The sequence below is a fragment of the Hypanus sabinus genome, chromosome 6, assembly GCF_030144855.1.
Source record: "Hypanus sabinus isolate sHypSab1 chromosome 6, sHypSab1.hap1, whole genome shotgun sequence".
In the NCBI taxonomy this organism is placed as follows: domain Eukaryota; kingdom Metazoa; phylum Chordata; class Chondrichthyes; order Myliobatiformes; family Dasyatidae; genus Hypanus; species Hypanus sabinus.
The window spans coordinates 174,937,448-174,963,760 of NC_082711.1; the positions used below are offsets into that span (position 1 = coordinate 174,937,448).

General features: G+C 40.1%; 1 protein-coding gene across 5 annotated transcripts in view; it reads left to right on the plus strand.

The window, feature by feature from the left end:
- The window catches only part of vmp1 (vacuole membrane protein 1), a 200,091-nt gene that overhangs the window by 115,563 nt on the left and 58,215 nt on the right, over window positions 1-26,313 (plus strand). For all 5 annotated transcript variants that reach the window (XM_059973627.1, XM_059973629.1, XM_059973628.1 and 2 more), the window contains one exon: window positions 1,839-2,003. In XM_059973627.1, coding sequence (XP_059829610.1) covers window positions 1,839-2,003 — 165 coding nt within the window. The remainder of the gene's footprint in view (window positions 1-1,838; window positions 2,004-26,313) is intronic.

The following is a 26,313-nucleotide window of genomic DNA, read 5'->3' on the forward strand; positions in this document are numbered from 1 at the left end:
TTGTGTGCTGTGGTTTCTTTCCGTACCCAAAGATGTGTTAGGATGGTAGGTAACCTGCCACTGTGAAGACAAATGGTGAAAACTGGGTAAAGTGGTGGGAATATGAGGAGAATAAAATGGGACTAGTATAAATGGCTGTTTAACGGATGGTAGGGACTCACTGGGCCAAAATGTGTAATTTCTGTATATGTCTTTGTTACTTCTGGCACTTTGGTTTATTACTGTCACATGTACCGAGATGCATTGAGAAGCTTATTGTCCTACTGTTTGTACAGATCATTATAGAGTGCATTGAGGTAGAACTAGGTAAAACAACAAAACAGAAGTGTAACAATGACAGAGAAACTGCAGGGCAAGTGAATATATGTACAATCAAAACGAGGTAGGTTGTGAGGTTAAGAGTTCAACTTGTCATAGGAGGGAACTATTTAAAGTCTTAGTACAGCAGATTAGAAGTTGTCCCTGAGTTTGGTGGTATGTACCTTCAGGCTTTTGTATCTTTGGTCTGATGGAAGAGGGGAGAAGAATGAATGTCTTGAACGGGTGGGGTCTTTGAGTATGTTGGCTCCATAAAGGAGAAGGGCAACACTTCTGCCTATTTAAGACTGAGTTTATGGAACAGTTATAAAGAATGGTGAGAGCTGGATCTATGTTACAAACAGCTATACATTTGATGTCATTGCATAAAATCTCATAGATTGGAAATTGCTGCCGTCTCACAGTTAAAAACCTTTCCTACTATAAACACTCAATTATAATTATTAACATTATTTTCATTACAAAATTCAAGCTCTGATGAGAAATTCTTTGTAGGTCAGAACTTGTAAGCTTAAATTTAAATGCCAGGGTTTGTACCTTGCCAATTCATGTTAAAAAAAAAACGCATTTCAAAATTCTGTTCCCTCATGTGCCCATTGTATCTCATTTGCTAAATTGGCATCAATCTTGTTCTGAAAATAAAAGGTTTCTAAGTGTTATTCCAGGATGTGCACAATTCTTTTGCTGACACTGAAACACAATACTAGGGATGCCATATTTCAGATGCACAAGTAGATGTAACATCCAGGGTGCTATTTGAATTGAAAGGAAATTGTCTAAAGCACTGGGTGTTGATGTCCTCTTGGCTTGTACAACCAAAGCATATTTTAAAGTTATCCATTTATTTGCAATCATAATGAAAGTTGTCTGCTACACTGGAAGATAAAATTCTATTGATCTGTGACATTGAAATGTAGAAATATATTTGACATGTTGTGGTGTTGAGTGACATGTTTATTTTATTCTCTCCTCCCAAAAAAACCCTTTTATTCATGCTTTTTTTTACAATAAAGTTAAATTATTTAATAAAAGCTATAACGTTAGCAAAGTAGGGTCGCATCCCATGTATTACAGCTTGTTTTTAAGCATGGAACGCATCACATTGAGCAGAAAACAGCCAAGTATTGATTTTCAGGGTAATTATTTTTAAATATGCTGTTATTTTGTAATGAAAAATGTATAAATTTTAATGTTTACAATTTAGGTTCATTATATTGCTTGGGTCTAAGTTTTCTATATTGAGTTGTCATGAAAGTGCACTACTATTCTCATTCTATTTGTTTTGGGTGTGAATTTTCTGTTTTACTTCCAACTCCATTTCCAAATCCACCTCTGTTCTTCCCTTTGCCAGACTTATTTGGGTTTGGGGCATAATCATCAACATTGATCTGAAATTTGCCTGAGGAGAACAAGGTTTTGTATCAAATTATTCACTTAAAGTTAGTTGAGATTTGCAGTTCTAAGAAATTTAGGCTCAGTTACTAATTCACAAAATCGTGTTACTTGTGCATTGCTTGCAGGGACCACATATTGCTTCAGTGACCTTGGCTGCATATGAATGTAACTCTGTGAATTTCCCAGAACCTCCGTATCCAGATAAGATCATCTGTCCAGATGAGAAATTGAAAGAGACGGTCTCCTTATGGGCCATCATCTCCAAAGTCAGGCTGGAGGCCTGCATGTGGGTAAGATTCTCAATGTTGTTCTGTAACAACTTGCATGTATGTAGCAAGCTTAAATATAGTGGGAGCGTATTTTCATTGGAGAATTATCAAGCAGAATTTGTCTGAACTACCGAAGGTAATTTGATGGCTGATTAAAAATTAGTGTAATTAATTGGGAGAAGGAATTCCCTTCAGTGTTTGAAAACTGTCACACTTTGAGGCATGGCTAATGTGGGAGACGCTTAGGGGATATAATTATTGGAAAAACTACTGTGGATTGCAAGACTGAAGGAGAAAGGTGGCAAGTCCAATGCAATCGGGTAAGAATTTTTAAGTGGAATAGTTCAGCAGCCACTGTTGTAACAGGTGAATGAGATGTGTAAATGAAGTGCAGCCAATGATACTGTGAATACTTTCAGATTTAGAGGGGGTGCATGCGAGCCAGCCAAGAGACTTTGAAAAGTTTGAGGTTTCAAATGCATATTTAGAATTCAGCTCAAGATTTTGTTTAATGATGGAACAAGCTTAAAAGCCTGTACAGTTGTTCCTGTTCTAAACAAATGCAAGAATTCCATTAAAGTCCTTTCCTCAGTCACCACCATTAAAAGCTGAATAATAGATCATTATTTTTTTGCTTCCAATTAATTTCCCCCCGGAAGTACTGTCTCAAAGAAATTTCATCAGGATATGCTTTGAATATCTGGGGGTCACAGAAAGGTAGTTCAGAAATCAAGTCACATTTCAGTGCAATTCTTTTCATGCCTCCAAAATTATAATATTCAGCCTCGATCCTCAGTCACAGTTCAGCCCCTTTCTCTTGGTAATCCTCTGTTGATAACCTGGAACTTTGGACATTACGCAACATCTATGAAATTAGAAATAAAAATGCTAGAAGTCAAGGTCAGTTGGCAGAAGTTGTTTACATCTCAGGTCAAGGACCTTTTAGAATTGATAAAAAAGTAAGAAATTAAACACATTTTAAGTTGCAAAGAGCTAGGGGTTGGATGTAGAGGGATATTGGAGTCCAGGAAAAATTGAATGACTCCAACAATTGATAGTACTGGCTGAATAGTGCTGTTTGTATTTATTCACATTTTGGGATCTGCTTTCTTTAAGATAATGTTGAATGCAATAGTTTTAGGTAATTAGCCATTCCATTCTTGTAAGTTGCCTTTTTAGAATTGTTATTTTTCTCTCTGGTACTTCAGATTTGACTTCAGGCCACACATGGAGTAATGTGTCCAGTTCTGGTCGACTGAGGATGTGGAAGCATTGGAAAGGGTACAGAAGAGATTTACCAGGATGTTGCCTGGTTTAGAGAGTATGGATTATGATCAGAGATTAAGGAAGCTAGGGCTTTACTCTTTGGAGAGAAGGAGGATGAGAGGAGACATGATAGAGGTGTACAAGATATCAAGAGGAATAGATAGAGTGGACAGCCAGCACCTCTTCCACAGGGCACCACTGCTCAGTACAAGAGGACATGGCTTTAAGGTAAGGGGAGGGAAGTTCAAGGGGGATATTAGAGGAAGGTTTTTTACTCAGAGTGGTTGGTGCGTGGAATGCACTGCCTGAGTCAGTGGTGGAGACAGAAACACTTGTGAAATTTAAGAGACTACTAGACGGGTATATGGAAGAATTTAAGGTGGGGGGGGGGCTATATGGGAGGCAGGGTTTAAGGGTCAGCACAACTTTGTGGGCTGAAGGGCCTGTAATGTGCTGTACTATTCCATGTTCTTTTCCAGCCTAAGCATTTGGTCTTCAAAGTATTTATCTCTGTCTGTCAGCCATAAAATCAGCACCCAATTTCCATGTTTTTTTTCTGACATGGAGAAAGCCTTTCAGTTATCAAGTCTTTGCTGGCTTACAGAGCATTCCCTCACTAACTTTGTGCAAGTCTCTCCAGAGTCTTGCACCTACCCACACCAGTGACAATTTGCAACTGGCAAACTAGCCTACCAATTCGCATCTTTGGAATGTGGGAGAAAACTGGAACATTGAGTAGAAACTTTGCAGCCTGGAGGTTGGGATTGGTGAAGCTCTGTGAGCTACCTGCTACAAAGTCAAAAATCAAAGTAAAACGTATCGTTATTTGCCCAAGTTCATATATGAACAGGTGCAATGAAAAGCTTACATGCAGCAACATCACAAGCACATGGCATTGTAGAAGCAGCATTCTCACAAAAAAACATACTTTAAACATAAAGAATACTCATTTTTATAAGAGGGAAAACAATTAAGAACAAAACAAAATCCATTTTCGTGTAGTGATACCTGAGTCATCCAATCTCTTGGTCTGCATCTTGTCACCAACCTTACCCCCTGTACATCTCTGCTGTTTTAAATTTGTTTGATTTCTGTATTCACCTCTTGTCAGCACTCACTGACCTGAAACTTAAACTGTTCTTCTATCCACAAATGCTGCCAGCCGTGGGTATTTCTAGCACTTTTTGTTTTATTTCAGCTGGCGTGTTTTTTTGGATCATTGGAGTATGTCTCCACTGACTGAACGATGAAACAGTTGTACTGAAATCTGGTTCCCATATCATGTCTTCTGAACATCAGGAGAGTATTAGTACATGAATGAGTATGCTTTTGAAAGAGAAAGCTGAAGACAGATACCATGATTCAAAACTAAATACAGCTTGCTGGAGAAGTTTTTTTTTGTTTTTCCTAGTCTCCTCACGTAAGCTTGTTTCATCAAGTGTGGGCAGGATGCCTAGGAAATGGTTTACAGTTAGAAAAATATGGACATCTCAATTGCCCACCATGTAATCTTTGTAGAACAATCATTAACATATTATCAATTTTACAATGAAGATTAGAAGAGTTATGTACCGAGCTATCAGATTCAGCCTCTGACTCATTATCAAACTGTTATGAGCTGTTTGACCTGTGATTTGCCTTTCTTCAACCTCTTGTACTGTTGTACTGGCAACCCTTCAGAACATTGTCAACTGAGTTTGTTCTGTTCTAAGTAGACTTAGGACTGTTGCTATGGAAAAATCTTGGCTCTAAAATCTGGAGCAGATAACACCGACTAAATCTGAATTAAAAATAGTTAACTAAATTTTAAGTGATCTAGCTGGGCTCCAAGTTAATTTGGAAAATTTAGTGTTACAAGGAGTGTATGGAAGCTATGTAAATGCATATAAACCCTAATGACTAGCATCTTGCCCTTCCTATTAATTAAAATTAATTTAATAAGCTATTAGCAACATCGGATGCTATAATACTTAATAACTATTATAAACGTCACTTTGAAAATTCATGTTTCACTTTGAAGTTTAATATATGGGATTATCTTCTGCACCTCCTGTTTAATAGATCTCTCAAATCAGTTTTCATTTCCATTGAAAAGTTAAGATTGTGAATGTGCAGAAGAATTAGTACCAAATTTGAGAAAGCCCTCCTTTAAAAAGTGCGTTATAAAATTTAAAAATAACTGAAAATACAATTAGTCTGTATAAATAGCAAGCCTTCTACAAGTTTTGGGTGTCCTATTGAGGATACTGCACACAGGTTGCAGAGTAATACAGCGCAGAACAGCATTCCTGGTCTCACTTTTTACAATTGACTGTACCTCCACGAACAAATCCATTTCAAATCCTGAAGTTTGTCACTGGCACAACTGTAGTTGGTCTCATTTCTGATAACATTGTGATTTGCTGACTAAGAGAGATAGGCTATCTTGCAGTGTGGTCTGTTTGTTACAACTTGGAGCTTAATACTATCAAAAGAGTGGAAATTAACGGTTTATGATTGAGTCATTCAAATTCCTGGAGACTACCAGGATAAGCACGTTAAGCTCATCACTAGGAAAGCCCAGAGACAGTTCTTCCTACACCATCTTAGAAAACTAACATCTCAGGATGTATCCTGATTAATTTTTCCGCAGTCATCAGTGATAGTGTTGTGACCACCTCTGTCACTGTTCAGTTTCCTGCCACCTCCTCCCTTTTAAAATCCAGGTTAAAGTGAGTGGTTCACTCAACAAAGATCAATGGTATGCAACTATGGACATTAAAAGACCCATTCATGGGCAGAGCAAAGAAAAGGGCTGAAAAATTTGCTGCTGACTCTACCCACCCTAGCAGTCACCTATTCTCTAAGTTCCTTCCAATTCATACAGCACCATAGATTTTACATCTACTTGTGCAGAGACCCAACTTCATCAGCTTATACTTTGGTTTTTGTTATTCATATGCTTATGATCACTTACTAAAGTGTCAGAGTGATTTTTATTATATAACAAATGTATTTTCTGTGTATTTTTTTAGTTCTTCATCTTTGACATCTATTCTTCCAGGGTAGTAATCTTTGATTGCTGCTTGTACCACACAACAGTGAGGATAAGAATATTATGATTTGGCAGATGAATGTGTGGCCGAGGAACTGGCTCAGGTGGCAGAGCATAAGATTTCTGGTTCAATGGGATCTATTCTGGGGAAGGTATGACCTGTGCAAAAGTGATGGGTTACACCTAAACCTGAGGGGGACCAATATCCTTATTGGCAGGTTTGCTGGACCTATTGGGGAGGATTTAATCTTAATTGGCAGAGGGCTGGGAACCAGAGTAATAGGGCTGAAGATGGGGCAGTTGGTAAACAACTATATGCAGGGTGCAGTGAGACTGTCAAGAAAGACAGGCAAATGATAGGGCAAAATTACAATCAGTGAGATGAGTTGCACTGTAACATGAGGACAAATACTAAAAGGGTGACAAATACAGGACTGAGGGTGTTGTATTTGAATGCATACATTATACTGAATAAGGTAGGTGATCTTGTGCAGTTTAGAGTAACTTGTGATTGAGCCCAGAAGGAAAGGCAAATCTGGATGTGGTGTAATGAATCTGTTTTGATCAGGGAGCTTAAGGTCAAGGAACTCTTTGAAGACAGTGATCATAAGATGATAGACTGCGCCTTGCAATTTGAGAGTGAGCAGCTAAAGTCAGATGTATCAGTATTAGGTTAGAATGAAATAAATTATAAAGGCATTTGAGAGGACTGGCCAAAGTTGATTGGAAGGAGGCACTAGCAGGGATGGTGGCAGAACAGAAGTGGCTGGAGTTTCTGGGAGCAATTTGGAAGGCACAGGATAGACACATCCAAAGAAATAGTAGTATCCTAAAGGCAGGATGGTTCAGCCATGGCTTATAAGGGAAGTCAAAGCCAATATAAAAGCAAAAGAGAGGGCATATAATAGAACAAAAATTAGTGGGAAGTTAGAAGATTGGGAAGCTTTTGAAAACCAACCATAAGCAACTAAAAAAAAAAGCCATAAGGAGGGAAAAGTTTAATATGAAGGTAACCTAGCCAATAATATCAAAGAGGATATCAAAAGCTTTTTTTTAACAGATATATAAAGAGTAAAAGAGAGGCGAGAATAGTATGACCTTTGAAAAATTTCACTGGAGAGGTAGTAATGGGGACCAAGAAATAGCAGACAAACTAAATATGTACATTGCATCTATCTTCACTGTGGAACACACTAGCAGTATGTCAGAAGTTTGAGTGTGTCAGGCAGCAAAAGTGAGTACAATTGCTATTACTAGGGGAGATGGTGGATAGGTCACCTGGACCAGATGGACTGCATCCCAGGGTTATGGAAGAGATTGGTAGGGAGATTATGAAGGTGTTGGTGATGACCTTTCCAGTATCACTGGATTCTGGCATGGTTCCAGAGGACTGGAAAATTGCAAATGTCACTCCACTCTTCAAGAAGGGAGGGAGGTAGAAGAAAGGAGATTATAGGCTAGTTAGCCTGACCCAAGTGGTTGGGAAGATATTGGAGTCAGTTGCTAGGAATGAGGCCTCAGGGTAGTTGGAAGCACATGATAAAATAGGCCAAAGTCAGCATGGTTTCCTTAAGGGAAATTCTTGGCTGACAAATCTGTTGGAATTCTTTGAGAAAATAACAAACATGATAGACAAAGAATGGATGGATGTGGATGTTGTGTACTTGGATTTTTGGAAGGCTTTTGACAAGAGGCTTCTTATCAAGACAAGAACCCGTGGTATTACAGGAAAGATGTAGCTTGGATAAAGCATTGATTGGCAGGAGGCAAAGGGTGGGGCTAAAGGAGCCTTTTACTGGTTGGCTGCTGGTGACTAGTGGTGTTCCGCAGGGGTCAGTGTTGGAATCACTTCTGTGTACATTATATGTCACTGATTTGGATAAAAGAATTGATGGCTTTGTGGCCAGGTTTGCAGACGATACGAAGATAGATGGAGCGGCAGGTCGTGTGAGGAAGCAGGAAGTTTGCAGAAGGACTCAAGACAAATTGGGTCAATGGGCAATGAATTGGCAGATGTAAAACAATGTTGGGAAGTTCATGATCATACACTTTGGTAGAAGGAATAAAAGCATAGTCTATTTTCTAAACAGAGAAAATTCAAAAATCAGAGGTGCAAAGGGACTTGGGAGTCCTCATAGAGGGTTCCCGAAAGTAAAGCATGTTGAGTCTGTGGTGAAGAAAGCAAATGCAGTGTTAGCATTCATTTTGAGAAGACTGGAATTAAAAAAAAAAAACAAAGTTTTAATACAGAGTCTTAAAAGGCACTGGTATGGCCTTACTTTGGAGTATTGTAAGCAGTTTTGGGCCCGTTATCTAAGAAAGGACATGCTGATATTATAAAGGATTCAGAGGAGGTTCACAGGAATGATTCCAGTAATGGAAAGATTATCGTATGAAGAGTGTTTGATGGTTCTGGGCCTGTACTTGTTGGAATTTAGAAGAATGGGTGGTGGGGGAATCTCATTGAATCCTATCAAATGTTGAAAGGCCTAGATAAAGTAGATATGGAAAGGATGTTTCCCTCAGTAGGGGGAGTCTAGGACTGGAGGACAGAGCATCAGAATAGGGGGATGTCTATTTAGAACACAGAGGAGGAGGAATGTCTTTAGGCAGAGGGTGGTGAATGTGGAATTTGTTGCCACAGGCAGCTGTGGAGGCCAAATCATTGGGTACATTTAAGGTGGAGGTTGATAGGTTCTTGATTAGTCAGGGCATAAGAGGGTACAGTGAGAAGGCTGGTGAATGGGGTTGAGAGAGAAAATGGATCAGCCATGATGAAATGGCGGAGCAGACTTGGGCCGGATGTCCCAATTCTGCTTTTATATTTCATGGTCTTATTCTTCTTCTCTGGTGCAAAGGTTCTGGCATGGCTATCTGCATCTCTTCCTTCAAGCCCTAATACATACTCCTCCATCCTGATCAAAAAGGCGTAACAGTGCCTTTATTTCTTGAGGAGCATCAAGAAAGCTCACCTCTGTCCCAGGATACTGACAGACTTTTACTGCTGTACCATTGAGAGCATACTCACCAACTGCATCTCTGTGGTATGGCAATTGTCCCATATCAGACCGCAAAGCACTCCAGCAGATTATCGGCACCCAGTTGCCCACCATTGTGAACATCTACCATAAAAGCTGCCTGGGCAGGGCAACCTCCCATCTGGTAGGCACTAACAGCAGACACAGGAAGAGCTTCTTCCCTGAGGCTGTGACCCTGCTGAAACTCACATCACAGCGCTAAACAGTATTGTACCCTTATTGTACTGTCTCAGTACTTTTATATTTGTATGCTGTAGCACCTACTTTTTATTCGCAGTTATTTTGTAAATAACACTATTCCTTTGCACTTCTGGTTAGAGGCTAACTGCATGTCATTGGTTTTGTATGTGTACTCGGCAAAATGACAATAAGGTTGAATCTAATCTAATCTAATACTTGTAAAGTGAAACACCAGAGAAACCTTGGCCCTTTGATTTCTCCTTTGATGTGATTCCAATAGCAAGCATTTGCAGAAAAATATTAATATGACTGAAATTATTTTGTTTTTTTTTGTTGAAAGTGTTAACTCCAGTAAAAAACCTTGATTAGTGTGTATTTAAAAAATCTTTTCAACAGGTTAAACTAGAATAACTCTCCAGATTGGAATGTTATTGTAAAGAAAACAAATGGGAACCTTGGGTTGCTAGGATACATTCAAGGAAGTATATTTGCTGGAAGCAAATGACTATAATTGTTATGGAGAAAGCATTGTTCTGAGCGCCAGAAAGATCCCCCTTTGAGTCCCATAACTAAAAAGTTCTGGTGGTTTTGTTTTGGAATAACTAGTTGGATTTGCTGTTCAAAAAGAATATATATATATATATATATATACATACACACACACACACACACACACACACACACACACACACACACACACACACACACACACATATATATATATAGTGCCTATTAAAAAAGTATTCTCCCTCACCCCAGAAGTTTTCATGTTTTATTATTTTACAACATTGAATCGTAGTGAATTTCAGTTGGCTTTTTTGACACTGATCAACAGAAAAGACTCTTTCGTATCAAGTAAAAATAAATTTCTACAAATTGGTCTGAATTTATTACAATTATTGAACACAAAATAATTGATTGCATAATTACTCATCCCCTTCAAGTCAGTATTTAGTAGATGCAACTTTACACATTTGGACAATGCAGTTTTTCCCCATTCATCTTTACAAAACTGCTCAAGCTCTGTCAGATTTCATGGGGATCGTGAGTGAGCAGCCTTTTTCAAGTCCATCCACAAATTCTCAATTGGATTCAGATCTGGACTCTGACTTGGCCACTGCAGGACATTAACTTTGTTGATTTTTAAGCCATTCCTGTGTAGCTTTGGCTTTATGCTTGGGGTTGTTGTCTTCTTGGAAAACAAATCTTCTCCCAAGTTGCAGTTCTGTTGCTGACTGCATCAGGTTTTCCTCCAGGATGACCCTGTATTTTGCTGGATTGATTTTACCCTCTAACTTCACAGGTCTTCCAAGGCCTACTGCAGTGAAGCATCCCCACAGCATGATGCAGCCTCTACTGTGCTTCATGGTAGGGATGTTTTTTTGATGATGTGTGGTGTTTGGCGTACACTAAGCATAGTGTTTAGTTCGATGGCCAAAAAGCTCAATTTTGGTTTCACAAGATTATGGAACCTTCTGACAGCTGACTTCAGAGTTTTCCACATGCCAAATCTTGGCTAGCAAATGCTAGCCGAGATTTCATGTGAGGTTTTTTCAACAATAGCTTGCTGTTTGCCACTCTCCCATAAAGTTGTGACTGGTGAAGCACCCGGGCAACAATTGTTGTATGTGCAGTCTGTCCCATCTCAACCAAGCTTGTAACTCCTCCAGAGTTGTCACAGGTCTCTTGGTGGCTCCCTCACTAGTCCCCTTCTTGCATGGCCACTCAGATTTTGAGGATGGTCCGCTGTAGGCAGATTTATAGCTGTGCCATATTCTTTCCATTTCTTGATGATTGACAACTGTATTCCAAGGAATATTCAGTGACTTGGAATTTCTTGTGTCCATCCCCTGACTTGTGCTTTTCAATAACCTTTTCGCGGAGTTGCTTGGAGTGTTCTTTTGTCTTCATGATGTAGTTTTTGCCAGGATACAGACTCACCAGCAGATGGAACTTCGAGATACAGGTGTATTTTTCCTATAATCAATTGAAAATTTTGACTGCACACAGGTCTCCAAAAACAGATCTCCATTGAACTAATTTCCAGTCTTTTTTCTATGATTTGCCAAGGAGGAGTTGTGGTTTCTTGTTTATATATAATAGCTTATATTATATGACTTTGACTGTATATATCCCTTTTTTTGTTTGTATGTTTTGTGTATTGTGTGTTTGTTATAACGTCTCCTCTGATTTGTATCCTTTTTTTTGTTTAAAAATCAATAAAAAAAAGATCGAAAATGAGAAATGAAATGAATGAACTAATTGTATCTCACTTCTAAAACCAACTGGTTGCACCAGTGATGATTTGGTGTCTCATATTAAAGAGGTGAATACTTAAGCAATTATTTTGTGTTTTGTATTTGTAATTAATTTTGATCACATTTAGATAATTTTAGATGTTTTCACTTTAACATGAAAGAGTCTTTTTCTGTTGATCAGTGTCAAAAAAAGCCAAATTAAATCCATTGTGATTCAATGTTGTAAAATAATAAAACATGAAAACTTCCAAGGGTGGGAGGGGTGAATACTTTTTATAGGCACTGTAATTTGAATGAATCAGTCAGATGAAATCTTGAGTTTTCTGAAATATTATTTTTCTTTTCCCTCTCAACTGTTGGCAGAGAACTATGATATCTCTCATCCTCTGAGCTAGTTTGTAAATGGGCATATTTCCCTGGGATGTTGAGGCAGGGGTTTTCAACCTTTTTTATGCCATGGACCAATACCGTTAAACAAGGGGTCCATGGACTCCATTGGGAACCCCACTTCAGGATGTATAGAAGTTAGTTTAATTGTTTCTTTCTCTGAAGTCTGTCTGGACCATGTGTCCAGAGAACGTATGTGAAGCTGGCACTCAGTGAACTATATTCCTTGGTCAAAAGATCCCCTCCTCCACTTCTACTCAATGGCTATAGAACACACTGTGTGCAAAACGTATTGCAGGTACTTATAGTAGTCTGAAAGTACATCCCAAACACGCAGCTTGCAGTAGTAAAGCAGGCAGGAAGCAAATACATGAATATTTCCATATGTGGGTTCCCCTTAAGCTGCACAGTATTCCAGCCTGGAAATATACTGCCAGTCTATCATCACTGAGTCTGAATCCTGGAATTCCCAGATATACCCAGTAGCATTGTGGATGATTGTGTCAATTAAAGAAGCAGTTCACGGTGACATTAAGGCATTTGAAGTTCTAGTTTAAGTTTACTGCCATTCAACCATATGCATGCTAAATATTTAATACCATTGGCACTGTCATGAGTATTGAGTACTAGGTGGTAGCAGCACACTCAGAAGTCTCTCAGCCTGGGGGAGAAGCTGTTACCCAGCCTAGAAGTCCTTGTTCTCATCCTGGGGAACTTTCTGTCCGGCAGTAAGAGGTCAAAGAGGTTGTAGAATGAATGGCAGGTGTCCTTGGTAAAGCTGAGGGCTCTGAAAACACAGTGCCTCTGGTATATGTCCTGGAATGGGGGTGGAGTGTGTGGAGAGAGACTTCTATGATTCTCTCAGAAGTCCTCACAATCTGTTGCAGGATCTTGTAGTCAGATGGGTAGTAAATGCAAATGACAATAGTTTACAAAATTATTTCTTTTTAAAACTACAAAGTGAAAGCTGGTAAATGTCTGCAAAATAAACTCGTCGCAATTGAATGGTGAAGTTGGTATTTGAACTTTAAGTATTAGACTGTAACTTCTGTTTCCAGTCTGTTTTCTTTTATTTTACATTGAACAGAACATCCGTGAAAGCTGTCTCCAAGTGGTTTCTGACCAATGGGATACTTTCAAAGTATAGTTACTTGTGTCAGCAAACTTAGCAAACAGCTTTCATACAACAAGGTCCTAAATGCTTGAGCAGCTAATTTGATTTTGATGCTGTTGTTTGAAGCAGGAGTGGTCAGCAATTGGTGAAGTGAAGTACCTGTTAAAATATAGCTTAAAATCTTTTTAGTCATTCTGCTGAGCTGGATAGAATCTCAAATTTATTCTCTCACCTAAAAAAATTACTTCAACACACTCAGGCTAGGTTATGTACTTATTGATACTAAAGCTAGAACTGCCTTTACATTTTTATATAACTAATGCAATTTGTGATTTTTGTGAAAGAGTACAATTAATTTGGTTGCGACAATGAGCATGTTCTCAAAGGTTTATGAAATCTGTGCATACTGCATCATGGCATAATTTTTGTACTTTGTAAGTGGAATGGGGTGGGGTGAATGTTATTTGTTGGAAAGAGGAGATAGAAGAAAAGAAAGGAAACTGAACTTGTGGTGAATTATTGCAGCCTTTGGTAATTTAAAAAAGCTCTTTTTCACATTAGTTATTTTTGGAAAAAGTAAAGTGTAATAACTTTGCATTTTGTCCCAGAATCTATTTGTACCAAATTTAAAATGAAAGGATGCTTATTTAGAAATTGCTTCAAAAAATGAATGAATAAAAACACAGCAGAGGTGACTGCTTTTTGAACAATTTGATGGTTACATAAAATGCTTCACCCATTCCCATGAAGCAGCTGCAGAACAGAGGGGTTATGCAATCCACTGGGTAGATTGATACTATCTCTCTAAACTAGGAGTCATACCTTTAGGCAATACAATACTGTGCTTCTTTCACAGCTCTAATAACTCACTATGATTTGGGGGTAGAGGCCGTATTGGCTAGCCAGCTTTCGAACGAATGAACATTTTAGAACACACCCAACAACCTGACTGATTAGTATGTGACATGTATTCTTAACTAAGATAAAGTATTAGGTGTGTTAATGTCATAAGGAAGTTCTGCACTTAAGTAGGAAATAGATGCTCAGATTACCAAAACTTAAAATGCATAGTGATTCCTTAAAGTCACAGGTAATGATGATAAAATTCAGTTAGTTAGTCCTTATGAGACCATAAGGTATAGGAGCAGAAATAGGCCATTTTGTCCATCGTGTCTGCTCCGTCATTTCATCATGGCTGATCCATTTTTTCCTCTCAGCCTGTCTCCTGCCTTTGCCCTCATATCACTTTGTACTGACCAGTTGAGAATCTATCATCCTCTGCCTCAGAAATAGATAAAGGCTTGGCAATGAATTCCATAGATTCACCACTCTCTGGCTAAAGAAATTCCACATCATCTCCGTGCTAAAAGGATGCCCCTCTATTTTGAGGCTGTGTCCTCTGGTCTCAGACACTCCCACCACATCATCTCCACATCCACTCTGTCAAGGCCTTTCACCATTTGATGTTATATCCTTGCTAATATATTCTAATCCTCTTGAAATGAATGCTAACATCGTATTTGCTTTCCTCACCACAGACTCAATCTGCAAATTAACTGTTAGAGAATCCTGCACAAAGACTCCCAAGTTCACTCCATTTAGAAAATCATCACCCCTTTCATTTTTTCAATCAATGTGCATGACCATACACTTCCCAACACTATTCCATCTGCCATTTCTTTGCCCATTCTCCTAATCTGCCTGTCCTTCTGTAGCCTCTCTACTTCCTCAAAACTATCTGCTCCTCCACCTATCTTCATATCATCTGCAAACTTTGCATCTAAGCCATCAATTCCATCAATCAAATCATTGACATAAACATAAAAAGAATCGGTCCCAACACAGTCCCAACAACCCCTGTGAAACACCACTAGTCACTGGCAGCCAACCAGAAGAAGCTCCCTTTATTCCCACTCTTTGCCTCCTGCCAGTCAGCCACTGCTTTATCCATGCTAGAATGTCTCCTGTAATACCATGGGCTTGTAGCTTGTTTAGCAGTCTCATATGTGGCACCTTGACAAAGACTTGCTGAAAATCCAAGCACACAACATCAACTGATTCTCCTTTGTCTATCCTGCTTGTTATTTCTTCAAAGAATTCCAACAGATTCGTCAGACAAGATTTCTGCTTGAGGAAACCATTCTGATTACAGCCTATATTATCATATGCCTCCATGTACCCCAAAACCAATCCTCAACAATTGACTCCAACATCCCATGCACTGAGATCAGACTAACTTGCCTATTATTTCCTTGCTTCTGTCTCTCTCCCTTCTTGAAGAGTAGTCAAGGTTCTTCTGTCCACCTGTTCCCTGGTCCAGTGCACCACTAGCTTAATGCGCGAGCTAATTTCAGGGGGGTGAACCTACAGAAAGCTTCTGGCCTGGATGGAGTACCAGGCCACACACTAAAGATCTGTGCTGATCAGCTGGCTGGTGTGTTCATTGAGATCTTAAACCTCTCACTTCGGCCATGTGTGGTACACACTTGCTTTAAGTGGGCTTCAGTTATACTGGTGCCCAATAAGAGAGTGGTGATCTGATGACTGAAGCCCAGAACATCCACAGTGATGAAATGTTTTGAGAGGCTGGTGATGAAACATATCAACCCCTACCTGAAAAGAGACTTTGATTCACTCTAATTTGCCTACAGGAACAAGAAGTCCTCAGCAAATACCATCTCACTGGCTCTCCACTCAACTCTGGAACATCTAGATGGCAAAGGTGCATATATCAGGATGCTCTTTATTGAATCCAGCTTAGCATTCAACACCATCATCCCTTCATAACTGATCAATAAGTTCCAAGACCTTTGCCTCAATAACTCCTTGTGTAATTGGATCCTGGATTTCCTTACTTATAATCCTCAGTCAGTCAGATTGTAAACAACTTTTCTTCATAATCTCCATCAGCACAGATGCACCAAAAGGCTGTTTGCTTAGTCCCCTGCTCAAATCGCATTGCTGTGTGGTTAAGCTCAGCTCCAAAGCCATATTCAAGTTTGCTGATGATGCCACTGTCATCCCAAAGGCGATGATTCAGCATATAGGAGGTAGGTTGGTGTATAAACAACAACCTCTCACTCAATGTCAGCAAGAACAAGGAACTGATTATTGATTTCAGGAGAAGGAAACCAGAGGTCCATGAACCAGTCCTCACCAGAGGATCAGAGGTGGAGAGGGGTGGCAACTTTAAATTCCTGGGTAGTGTTATTTCAGAAGATCTGTCCTGTGCCCAGCATGTGTGTGATTACAAAAAAGCATGACAGTGTCGCTACTACCTTACAAGTTTGTGGAGAGGCGGCACAACATCTAAAACTTTGACAAACTTCTATAGGTGTGTAGTGGAGAGTATATTGACTGGCTGTATCACACCCTGGTATGGAAACAGCAACGCTCTTGAACAGAAAATTTTACAAAAAAATAGTGGATATGGTCCAGTCCATCACGGGTAAAGCCCTCCCAACCATTGAGCACATGTACATGAAACGCTGTTGCAGGAAAGCAGCATCCATCATTAGAGATGCTTTCTTCTTGCTGCTTCCAACAGGAAGGGGCCTCCTACCCAAGATCCACAAACCCGCTTGTCCAGGTAGACCCACTGTTTCAGTTTGTTCCTGCTCCCACTGAACTCATATCGGCATACCTCAACTTTTGTTTTTTCTCCCCTAGTTCAGTCCCTACCTACCTACAACCGTGACACCTCACATGTTCTTGATCTTTTCAAGGATTTCAAGTTCCCTGTCCCCCATCATCTTATTTTTATTATGGATGTCCAGTCCCTATACATCTCCATCCCCCACAAAGAAGGCCTTAAAGCTTTCCTTTTTTTTTTCTGGACACCAGTTCCCCTCGACCATCACTCGCCACAGCCTAGCAGAACTTGTCCTCACTCTCGATAATTTCTCCTTTGGCTCCTCCCACTTCTTTCAGACAAAGGGGGTAGCCATAGGCACATGCATGGGTCCCAGCTATGCCTGCTTGTTTGTCACTGAACAGTCTATGTTCCAAGCCTACACTGGTGACTGCCCTGCACCTTTCCTATGCTACATCAATGACAGCATTGGTGCTGCTTCCTGGACCCGTACTGAACTCACTGACTTCATCCACTTTGCCTCCAACTTCCACCTTTCCCTCAGATTCTTGTGGTCCATTTCTGGCACCTCCCTTCCCTTTCTTGATCTCACTGTCTCTATCTCCAAAGAAAAGCTTATCAACTGATATCTATTACAAGCCCACAGACTCTCAACTCCTCTGTCTCTGCTGCATCTGCTGTCAGGATGAGGATTTTCATTCCAGAACAAAGGAGATGTCCTCATTTTTCAAAGAAAGAGGCTAAGAGGCTTCCCTTCCTCCACCATCAACGCTGCCCTCAACTGCATTTCTTCCATTTCACGCACATCTGCACTTACCCCATCCTCCCGCCCCCTTACCAGGGATCGTCAAGTCAAGTCACTTTTTATTGTCATTTTGACCATAACTTCTGGTACAGTACATAGTAAAAACAAGACAACATTTTTCAGGACAGTGGTGTTACATGACACAGTACAAAAACTGGACTGAACTACGTAAAAAAGAACAAATAAAAAAACTACACTAGACTACAGACCTACCCGGGATTGCATAAAGTGCAGGCATTACAGTAAATAATAAACAAAACAGTAAGGTGTCAGTCCAGGCTCTGGGTATTGAGGAGTCTGATGGCTTGGGGGAAGAAATTGTTACGTAGTCTGGTCGTGAGAGCCTGAATGCTTTGGTGCCTTTTCCCAGATGGCAGGAGGGAGAAGAGTTTGTATGAGGGGTGCATAGGGTCCATAATGCTGTTTGTTTTGCGGTGCAGCGTGTAGTATAAATGTCCATAATGGCAGGAAGAGAGACCCTAATGATGTTCTCAGCTGACCTCACTATCTGCTGCAGGGTCTTGTGATCCAAGATGGTGCATTTCCGAACCAGGCAGTGATGCAGCTGCTCAGGATGCTCTCAATACAACCCCTGTAGAATATGATGAGGATGGGGAGTGGGAAATGGACTTTCCTCAGCTTTCGCAGAAAGTAGAGAGACTGCTGGGCTTTCTTTGCTATGGAGCTGGTGTTGAGGGACCAGGTGAGATTCTCCACCAGGTGAACACCAAGGAATTAGGTGCTCTTAACAATCTCTACGAGGAGCCGTCGATGTTCAGCGTGGAGTGGTCGCTCCATGCCCTCGTGAAGTCAACAACCATCTCTTTTGTTTTGTTCACATTCAGAGACAGGTTGTTGGCTCTGTACCAGTCTGTTAGCCACTGCACCTCCTCTCTGTAAGCTGACTCATCGTTCTTGCTGATGAGACCCACCACGGTTGTGTCATCGGCAAATTTGATGATGTGGTTCGAGCTGTGTGTTGCAATACAGTCGTGGATCAGCAGAGTGAACATCAGTGGACTGAGCACACAGCCCTGGGGGCCCCCGTGCTCAGTGTGATGGTGTTGGAGATGCTGCCTCCGACCCAGACTGACTGAGGTCTCCCAATCAGGAAGTCTAGAATCCCGTTGCAGAGGGAGGTGTTGAGGTCCAGTAGGCTCAGCTTTCTAATCAGTTTCTGGGGGATGATTGTGTTGAATACTGAACTGAAGTCTATGAACAGTATTTGAATGTAGGTGTCTTTTTTGTTCAGATGAGTTAGGGCCAGGTGGAGGGTGATGGCAATGGCGTCGTCTGTTGAGCACTTGGGATGGTACGCAAACTGCAGGGGGTTCAGTGAGGGGGGCAGCAGGGTCTAGATGGGCCTCATGACGAGCCTCTCAAAACACTTCATGATGATGGATGTAAGTGCAACAGGGCGGTAGTCATTTAGGCAGGATACTGAAGACTTCTTCGGCACGGGAACAATGGTGGCGCCGCTCAGGGAGATGTTGAAGATGTCAGTGAGAACATCTGCTAGCTAGTCTGCACATCCTCTGAGCACTCTACCAGGAATGTTGTCTGATTCAGCAGCCTTCCATGGGTTGACCCGGCACAGGGTTCTTCTCACATCAGCCACAGTGAGTCACAGCACCTGGTCATTTGTAGGAGGGCTCCTCTTGTCCTCACCTATCACTCCACCAGCTTCCACGTCGACATAACTCTGAAACCTCCAACAAGTTCCAAACACCAAGCACGTCTTTCCCTCCCCCTCACTTTCTGCAGAGATTGCTCCCTATGCAACTCCCTTGTCCATTGATCCCTCCCCACTGATCTCCCTCCTGGCACTTATCCTTGCAAGCAGACAAGTGCTATACCTGCTCCTATACCACCTCCCTCACTACCATTCAGGGCCCTAAACAGTCCTTCCATGTGAGGCAACACTTCACCTTTGAGTCTGTTGGGGTCATTTACTGTGTTCGGTACTCCCAGTGTGGCCTCCTGTATATCGGTGAGACCCGACGTAGATTGAGACTCTGCTTCACTGAGCATCTACGCTCAGTCTGCCAGAACAAGGAGGATCTCTCAGTGACCACCCATTTTAATTCCATTTCCCACTCCCATTCTGACATGACCATTCATGGCCTCCTCCACTGTTGTGATGAGGCCACATTTAGGTTGGAGGAATAACACCTTATATTCCATTTGGGAAGCTTGATGGAACATTTGATCTCTCAGACTTCTGGTAATGCCCCCCACCACCTTTCACCATTTTCCATCCCCTTTTCCCTCTCTCACCTTATCTCCTTGCCCACCTTTTGCTTCCCTCTGGTACTCCTCCCCCTTTTTTCCATGGCTTATTGTCTCTTTCACCAATCCACTTCACAGCTCTTTTCTTCATCCCTCCCCCTCCAGGTTTTACCTATCATCTGGTGTTTCTCTCTCCCCTCCCCCACCTTTAACTCTTCTCAGTTTTTTTCCTCCAGACCTGCTTCGGCCCGAAGTGTAGACTACGTTTTTTCCATTGATGCCCGTCCTGCTAAGTTCCTCCAACATTTTGTGAGTGTTGCTAGGAAAAAGGTTCAAGAGCCTTGAGACTCACCACCACCAGGTTTAGGAACAGTTACTACCCCTCAGCCATCAGGCTCTTGAACAAAGGGGATAACTTCACTCAACTTAATATGTCACATCATTGAAATGTTCTCCAACCAATGGACTCACTTTCAAGGACTCTTCATCTCATGATCTTGACATTTATTGTTTATTTATATTATTGTTTCTTCATTTTGTATTTGTGCAGTTTGTTGTCTTCTGCACTCTGGCTGAAAGCTCTAGTTTGGCAGTCGTTTATTGATTCTGTTATGTTTACTATTCTGTAGATTTGAGTATGCCCATGAGAAAATGAATCTCAGAGTTGTATATGATGACATGTATATACTTCAATACAATGTTAATTGTATTATCAATGTTGACTTCCCTTGGTCCTTCAAAGTAGTATACAGTATGTTGTTAGTGATCCTTGTAATGGATTTTTCCACCAGGGCTTAAGGCAGTTCTTTCATCTTTTGGTGGGATCTCACTGGTACCCAATCTCCTGGCTGGTAGGTCTAACACTCTGCAGCCAGCATGATTTTCTGGGCTTCAAGTACCTGTTGATGGAAAGCTTTAAGAGCTTGTGTTAGTGCTATGCAAAACTACAACATGTTTTCACACATAGTATGGATGTTCATTTGTTTTCCTGAAAAGGGAGGAATAACTGGCAAGTGCATGGGCTGTCCCAATGCATTCTTGCATAGAGATAAGTCTGTTACACATTTTGGAGTGCAGCGCATTGTCATGAGGGCCTGTGGAAGTGCCTCTGGCCACTTTAGCTTGGTCTCATCACACAAATGCTAACCTTAAGATTAAGGATAGTAAGGGCAGGTGAAACGATGCTTACACTTCAAGGCTTTTGTCAACTCCCATTTAACTTTGCCCATAAAATGATCCAAAACCTAGGAATAGATTCTGGTATTGCTCCAGATTTCCAGCATCTGCAGTTCCTTGTGTTATAAGTTCTGATAATCAAATATTTTTACATCACTTCTGAAAGTTTGATAAGCTTCTACCCATGGAGTTGACAAACACAAGATCAGGTGCATAATCACAATCCGTACATAAAGTCCATTTGGAGATGCGCAAAAGGCCTCCAGAGGGAGGGTCTATCATTGGCGGATATCTTTTGTAATTGTGTCTCTGGCAAATGTTTTGTTCGCTGCTACTTCCTTTAGTTGAGAGTGTCTCATTTTCAATTATACCCATCATTCTTCATAGTCTCACACATAGTGTGCTTTCATCCTTAAAGTATTTTTAGCCACAGAAGCATCACTCTGTATTTGTACTAGAGTTCATCAAAAGAATTTGGAAAGTATTGGCAGCCTGATCACACTGGAATGCTATGTAGTCATGAAGATCTGCTTTTACTGCCTTAACAAAGGAATCCGCTCATTTGTTCCCTCTTATTATTTTATCTGTCCCATTAATTAACCACATATTTTAGAACAACAATTGCAATTGGTAATTAACAAGCAGGAAAAAAGTTCATCGTTAATTCAGAGTTTTATTAGCATTCTCGAAGAGGTGAGAAACCTACGTAATTTTCATAATTGTCCATTGTCATGTTTTTATTCCAAAGATTTAATGAGAGTTGGTGTAATTATTTAGAGTAGCACTAAAATTTTTCCCAGTATCAGACTGGGAAGAAAAGCCCTCAAAGAAAAATTACACATGGGTTTATATCAGGTGGCATTTTATAATAGACAAAATTTAAATTGTACATGTTCTTAAGTATAGGGAAAGAATTATTTAAAATAAACTATGCAGTTTATGATGCTGGTAGTGATTGAGGCAGTAACTGTTTATCAAGGTTGCTTCGATGCTGAGGGCATCTTCAAGCCCAGTGGCCAGGCTGTCTGCAAACAAAAACATACCATTGCAGACATTCCCATATTTTACCCCAAAGCTGCATCCACCTTCCTATTTCCGTTTTCATTGACGTGAATCAAAGAGCTTTGAAATCATACCTTTAGAATAACATTAATTAAAATATACCTATGCTGTTCAAAACAATAATAAAACCAGTTACAAGTGGATCAATAAGCTAAGCACATATAAAGCAGGTAATGTTAAACTCCATTTACATTTACAGTGAAGTTTTAAGCTGAAATTAATATAGTAATGAGCTAAAATTTGGTCACTATCATTTTAATTAAACATAAAACCTTTAAGTTAAGATAACATTGAAATTGTATGGGACCACTGTGGCAATAGTTTTAAAATGATGCACAATATCGCCTAGAGACTACAGTGGAGCAGTGGGAAAGTTTCAGCAGTTTAGAGTTTGAAAAATTTAATCCTTTGTAATTTCGTGTGGTAATACTATAAAACACTTGCAATTTATTCATAATAACATTTAGTCAGGCAGGCATCCCTACTTCTGGAGTTAATCCATGATACTTTTGGAAACATTTATATATGCGTTCTACATATTATTCATTAACATCATTGTTTTTTGTATGATGCTGTATTTCTTATGTCAATCTACAGAGCAAGGGAAACACTTTCTTCGAGCTTCTACTAGAAGAGTTCAAGTTGCGTTTAGATCACTATGTTGCTCATCCACTCTGCACCTCTCCATCTCCCGCCTCCCGAAGAGTTATTGGGAACTGCCGCCTGTGGCAGGATACTGGCCTCACCAAGTATTCAAGAGGTGCCTTGTTGAAACCATGCATGGGGAAGGCAGGGTAACAGCAGGTTATAGTCATCTAGTTCATTCTCAGACTCTAAGCACAAATTATGTAATAAAAAAATACTGAGAATGAGTTGTAAAGATTTCTTGGGAGTGAGTGTATAGGTTGTGGAATCAGTTCGGAGTTGAGTTAAGTGAAGTTATCCATATTGGTTCAGGAGCCTTATGATTGGAGGGTAATAACTGTTCCTGCACCTGAGTGGTGGGACCAAAAGCTTTTATACCGACTTCCGGATGGTGGAAGTGAGAGAAGAGCATAGGGTGGATAGTGGGGTGTCTATCTGTTTTCTTTTGGCAGCACTCCATGTGAATGTGTTCAGTGGTACGGGGTGGGGTGACTGGGCTGTGCCCACCACTATCTGTAGTCTTTTCTGTTCCTGGCATTAGTATTTCTATAATTGTTTCACGGGTCTTTTAAAATGCAGTTTGCTGTTGAATTGAAGGCATTTTTACTGCAGACTGATACAAATATTCAGATGTGTCTCTCCACCAGAGTGTTTATTGGTATCTCTAATTTAAAACACTTCAGCTCTTCTGAAAAACCTACAAAATGTTCATGTTTTTCCATTGCCTTCAAACATCCTTTTAGATGGATAATATGTTAGAGTGGAAAAAGATTAAGCAGTCCAGAAATTCTGTACAAAGTTACAGCAACTATGGAGGTCTGCAATTTCAATTTTATTGCAATGTACATTTTGATCTGGCCAGTAAAATAAATCTGACTCTATTGTATTTGCAAAGCTGTGTTTACAAACCAGAAGCCCAATGAGTTCCTTTCACTTGCTGTTGACAGCCTGCTGCAGCTGTCCTTTGCCATATTTATGAAATAGCAGAGATTTGAGAAAATACTCAACCGGTCGATATAGAAAACACTAAAATAAGATACTAAAATAAAACACTAAGATAATGGAAGAAAATTGGGGGTCAAAAGGGAACTTGTATTCAAGAAAATCTAATAGGTAAGAAAGTCAGCTATATTTTGCATCTTGTGGTTTGCATCCTGGAATATCCAAAGTAGAGCTTTAGAGATTGTTTGTGCACTGCCTTTAATCTTTAAAGTCTTCACAGTGTGGAGATAGTGGATTGGAAAATGTATTGTAAACAGTTCAGTAAAGGAGAGCAGTAGAAAGCAAGAAATCTTAGACCTGTTAGCTCTTGGTCTGTCATTGGGAAAATTCTGGAATCCAGTGTTAAATAATTATTAGCAGGATATACAAAAAATTTAAGTAGAGTTAACATGGTTTTATGAAAAGATAATTGTTTCACACATTGATTAAAGTTGCTTGCAGATATATCTATCGAGTTGAATAAAGGGGTATGAGTGGCATTAAATTTGAGTTTCCTATACAAGTTCGATAAGGTACTCAAAAGGTTATTGCACCAAGTTAATCACTTACAGAACTGGGGCTGATATTAGTTGTGTTGGCTGACAGCAATAGAGGCCTGATGAAAAGTCTCAGCCCGAAGCGTCAACTCTTTATTCCTTTCCATAAATGCTGGCCGACCTGCTGAGTTCCTCCAGCATTTTGTGTGTATAACAAAAGAGCCAGGTTATACTGGGGCATTTTTGGGCTGACCAGCTATGCTTGGGGCCTTGTGTTGTACAATCTACATTAATCATGTTGATGAAGGGATGTACAAAATGATCTGGGTGTCCTTGAACTTGAAACAAAGAATGTAAATGGAGCAAGTGACTGGGAATGCAAATGGATGTTGGCTTTTGTTGCGATTAGTTTAGAGGACAGAAGTAGGTTGTCTTGCATCAATCACACATTTCATTGGCCAAGTATTCCCTGGAATATTGTGTATCATTTTGGCCTTATTTGAGGGGTGTTCTTGCAAAGGGACATTTCAGAGAATATATTTGAAGCTAATTTCTGGAGCAAAATGCTTGTTTTGTGAGGAATGGTTGGGCCTATGCTTGGAATTAAGAAAAGTGAGAGATGATTTCAATGTAATAGAGGAATTGAGGAGAAAGAATGTTTTTCACATGATGTAATACAGGAATCCAAACATCCAGAATGAAGAATCATCCATTTAGCTATACAGTTGTATGAGCTATGTAGCTGATCAGTGAGGAGGAGTTGTTACTGATCCATGCTGATCGATATCTGCTGATGAAGATGTTAAGGATGCAGTTGCAAAGGAAGATACAGAGCCCCGGGTCTTTTAACTTGATAATAAGTTTGGAAGCTATATGGGTGTTGAACACTGAACTGTAGTCAATGGATAGCAATTACTGGTAAATAAAAATCAAAAAATGCTGCAGACTCAGACTTACAACCTAAATGAGTTGGTCTGTTACCTGGGCTAGCTCCCTCTCGCTCACTCACGCGCTCAGTCACTCATATACTCAGTCACTCACACATTCACTCACACACACACACTCACTCATTTTTTTATATGTATAAAAATTATGAAATTGTATGTATTTGAAACTGATACGGTTTAGTAAAGTTCTTCAAGAAAGGTGAATATATTTAACATGGATATATTTAAAGCAGAGGTTCTGGATTAATAAGGATGTCATCAGTTAAGGGGGAAGACAGGAGAATGGGGTTAAAAGGGGTTGCATGATTGCATTGTCTAGTCCCCATGCATGGTTTCAACAAGGCACCTCTTGAATACTTGGTGAGGCCAGTATCCTGCCACAGGCCGCAGTTTCCAATAGCTCTTTGGGAGACGGGAGATGGAGAGGTGCATCAGCTTTGATCAAATGGTGGAGCAGGCACAATGGGCTGACTAGCCTAATTCTGCTACTAAGTCTTGTGCTCTTATGGAAATCTACCACTCTCGTTCTACTTTATTCAATGTTGTGAAACTTTAACTGCCCTCTGAAATAACCCTGCAAGCTGCTCAGTTGGGGGCAATTAACATAGACAATAAATGTTTGCCCCACTGGCACCATCCACAAATGGCCATGAGTATATTGAAAAAGATTTTTGATGAAGGAATCTTTTTTTTGAAATTGATGATTTGACATCTGTTTGTCAGTAGCAAGGTCAGTCGTTATTGTCCATTCTTTCAATGGTGGTGGTGAGCTACTTTCTTGAACTGCTGCAATCCTTTAGGTTGAAGTTCTCACATAATTCTGTTTGGAAGAGGCTTCCAGAATCCAGATCAATCAACAATAAGTGTTGTTTTATTTCCAAATTAAAATGGTGTGTGATTTGGAGAAATTTCTCAGAGAAGCATGTCTAAAACATACAAAGTCCTGTGGGGAATTGACAAGAAGGATACTGAAAGAGTGTTTCTCCTAGTCCAATTTTCTTGAGATAGGAGACAGTTTCAGACTAAGGTACTTCATATTTAAAACAACAGAATTTCATCTCTCAAATCATTGTAACTCATTGAAATTCTCCACCCCAATGAATTGACAGATGTTTGATGT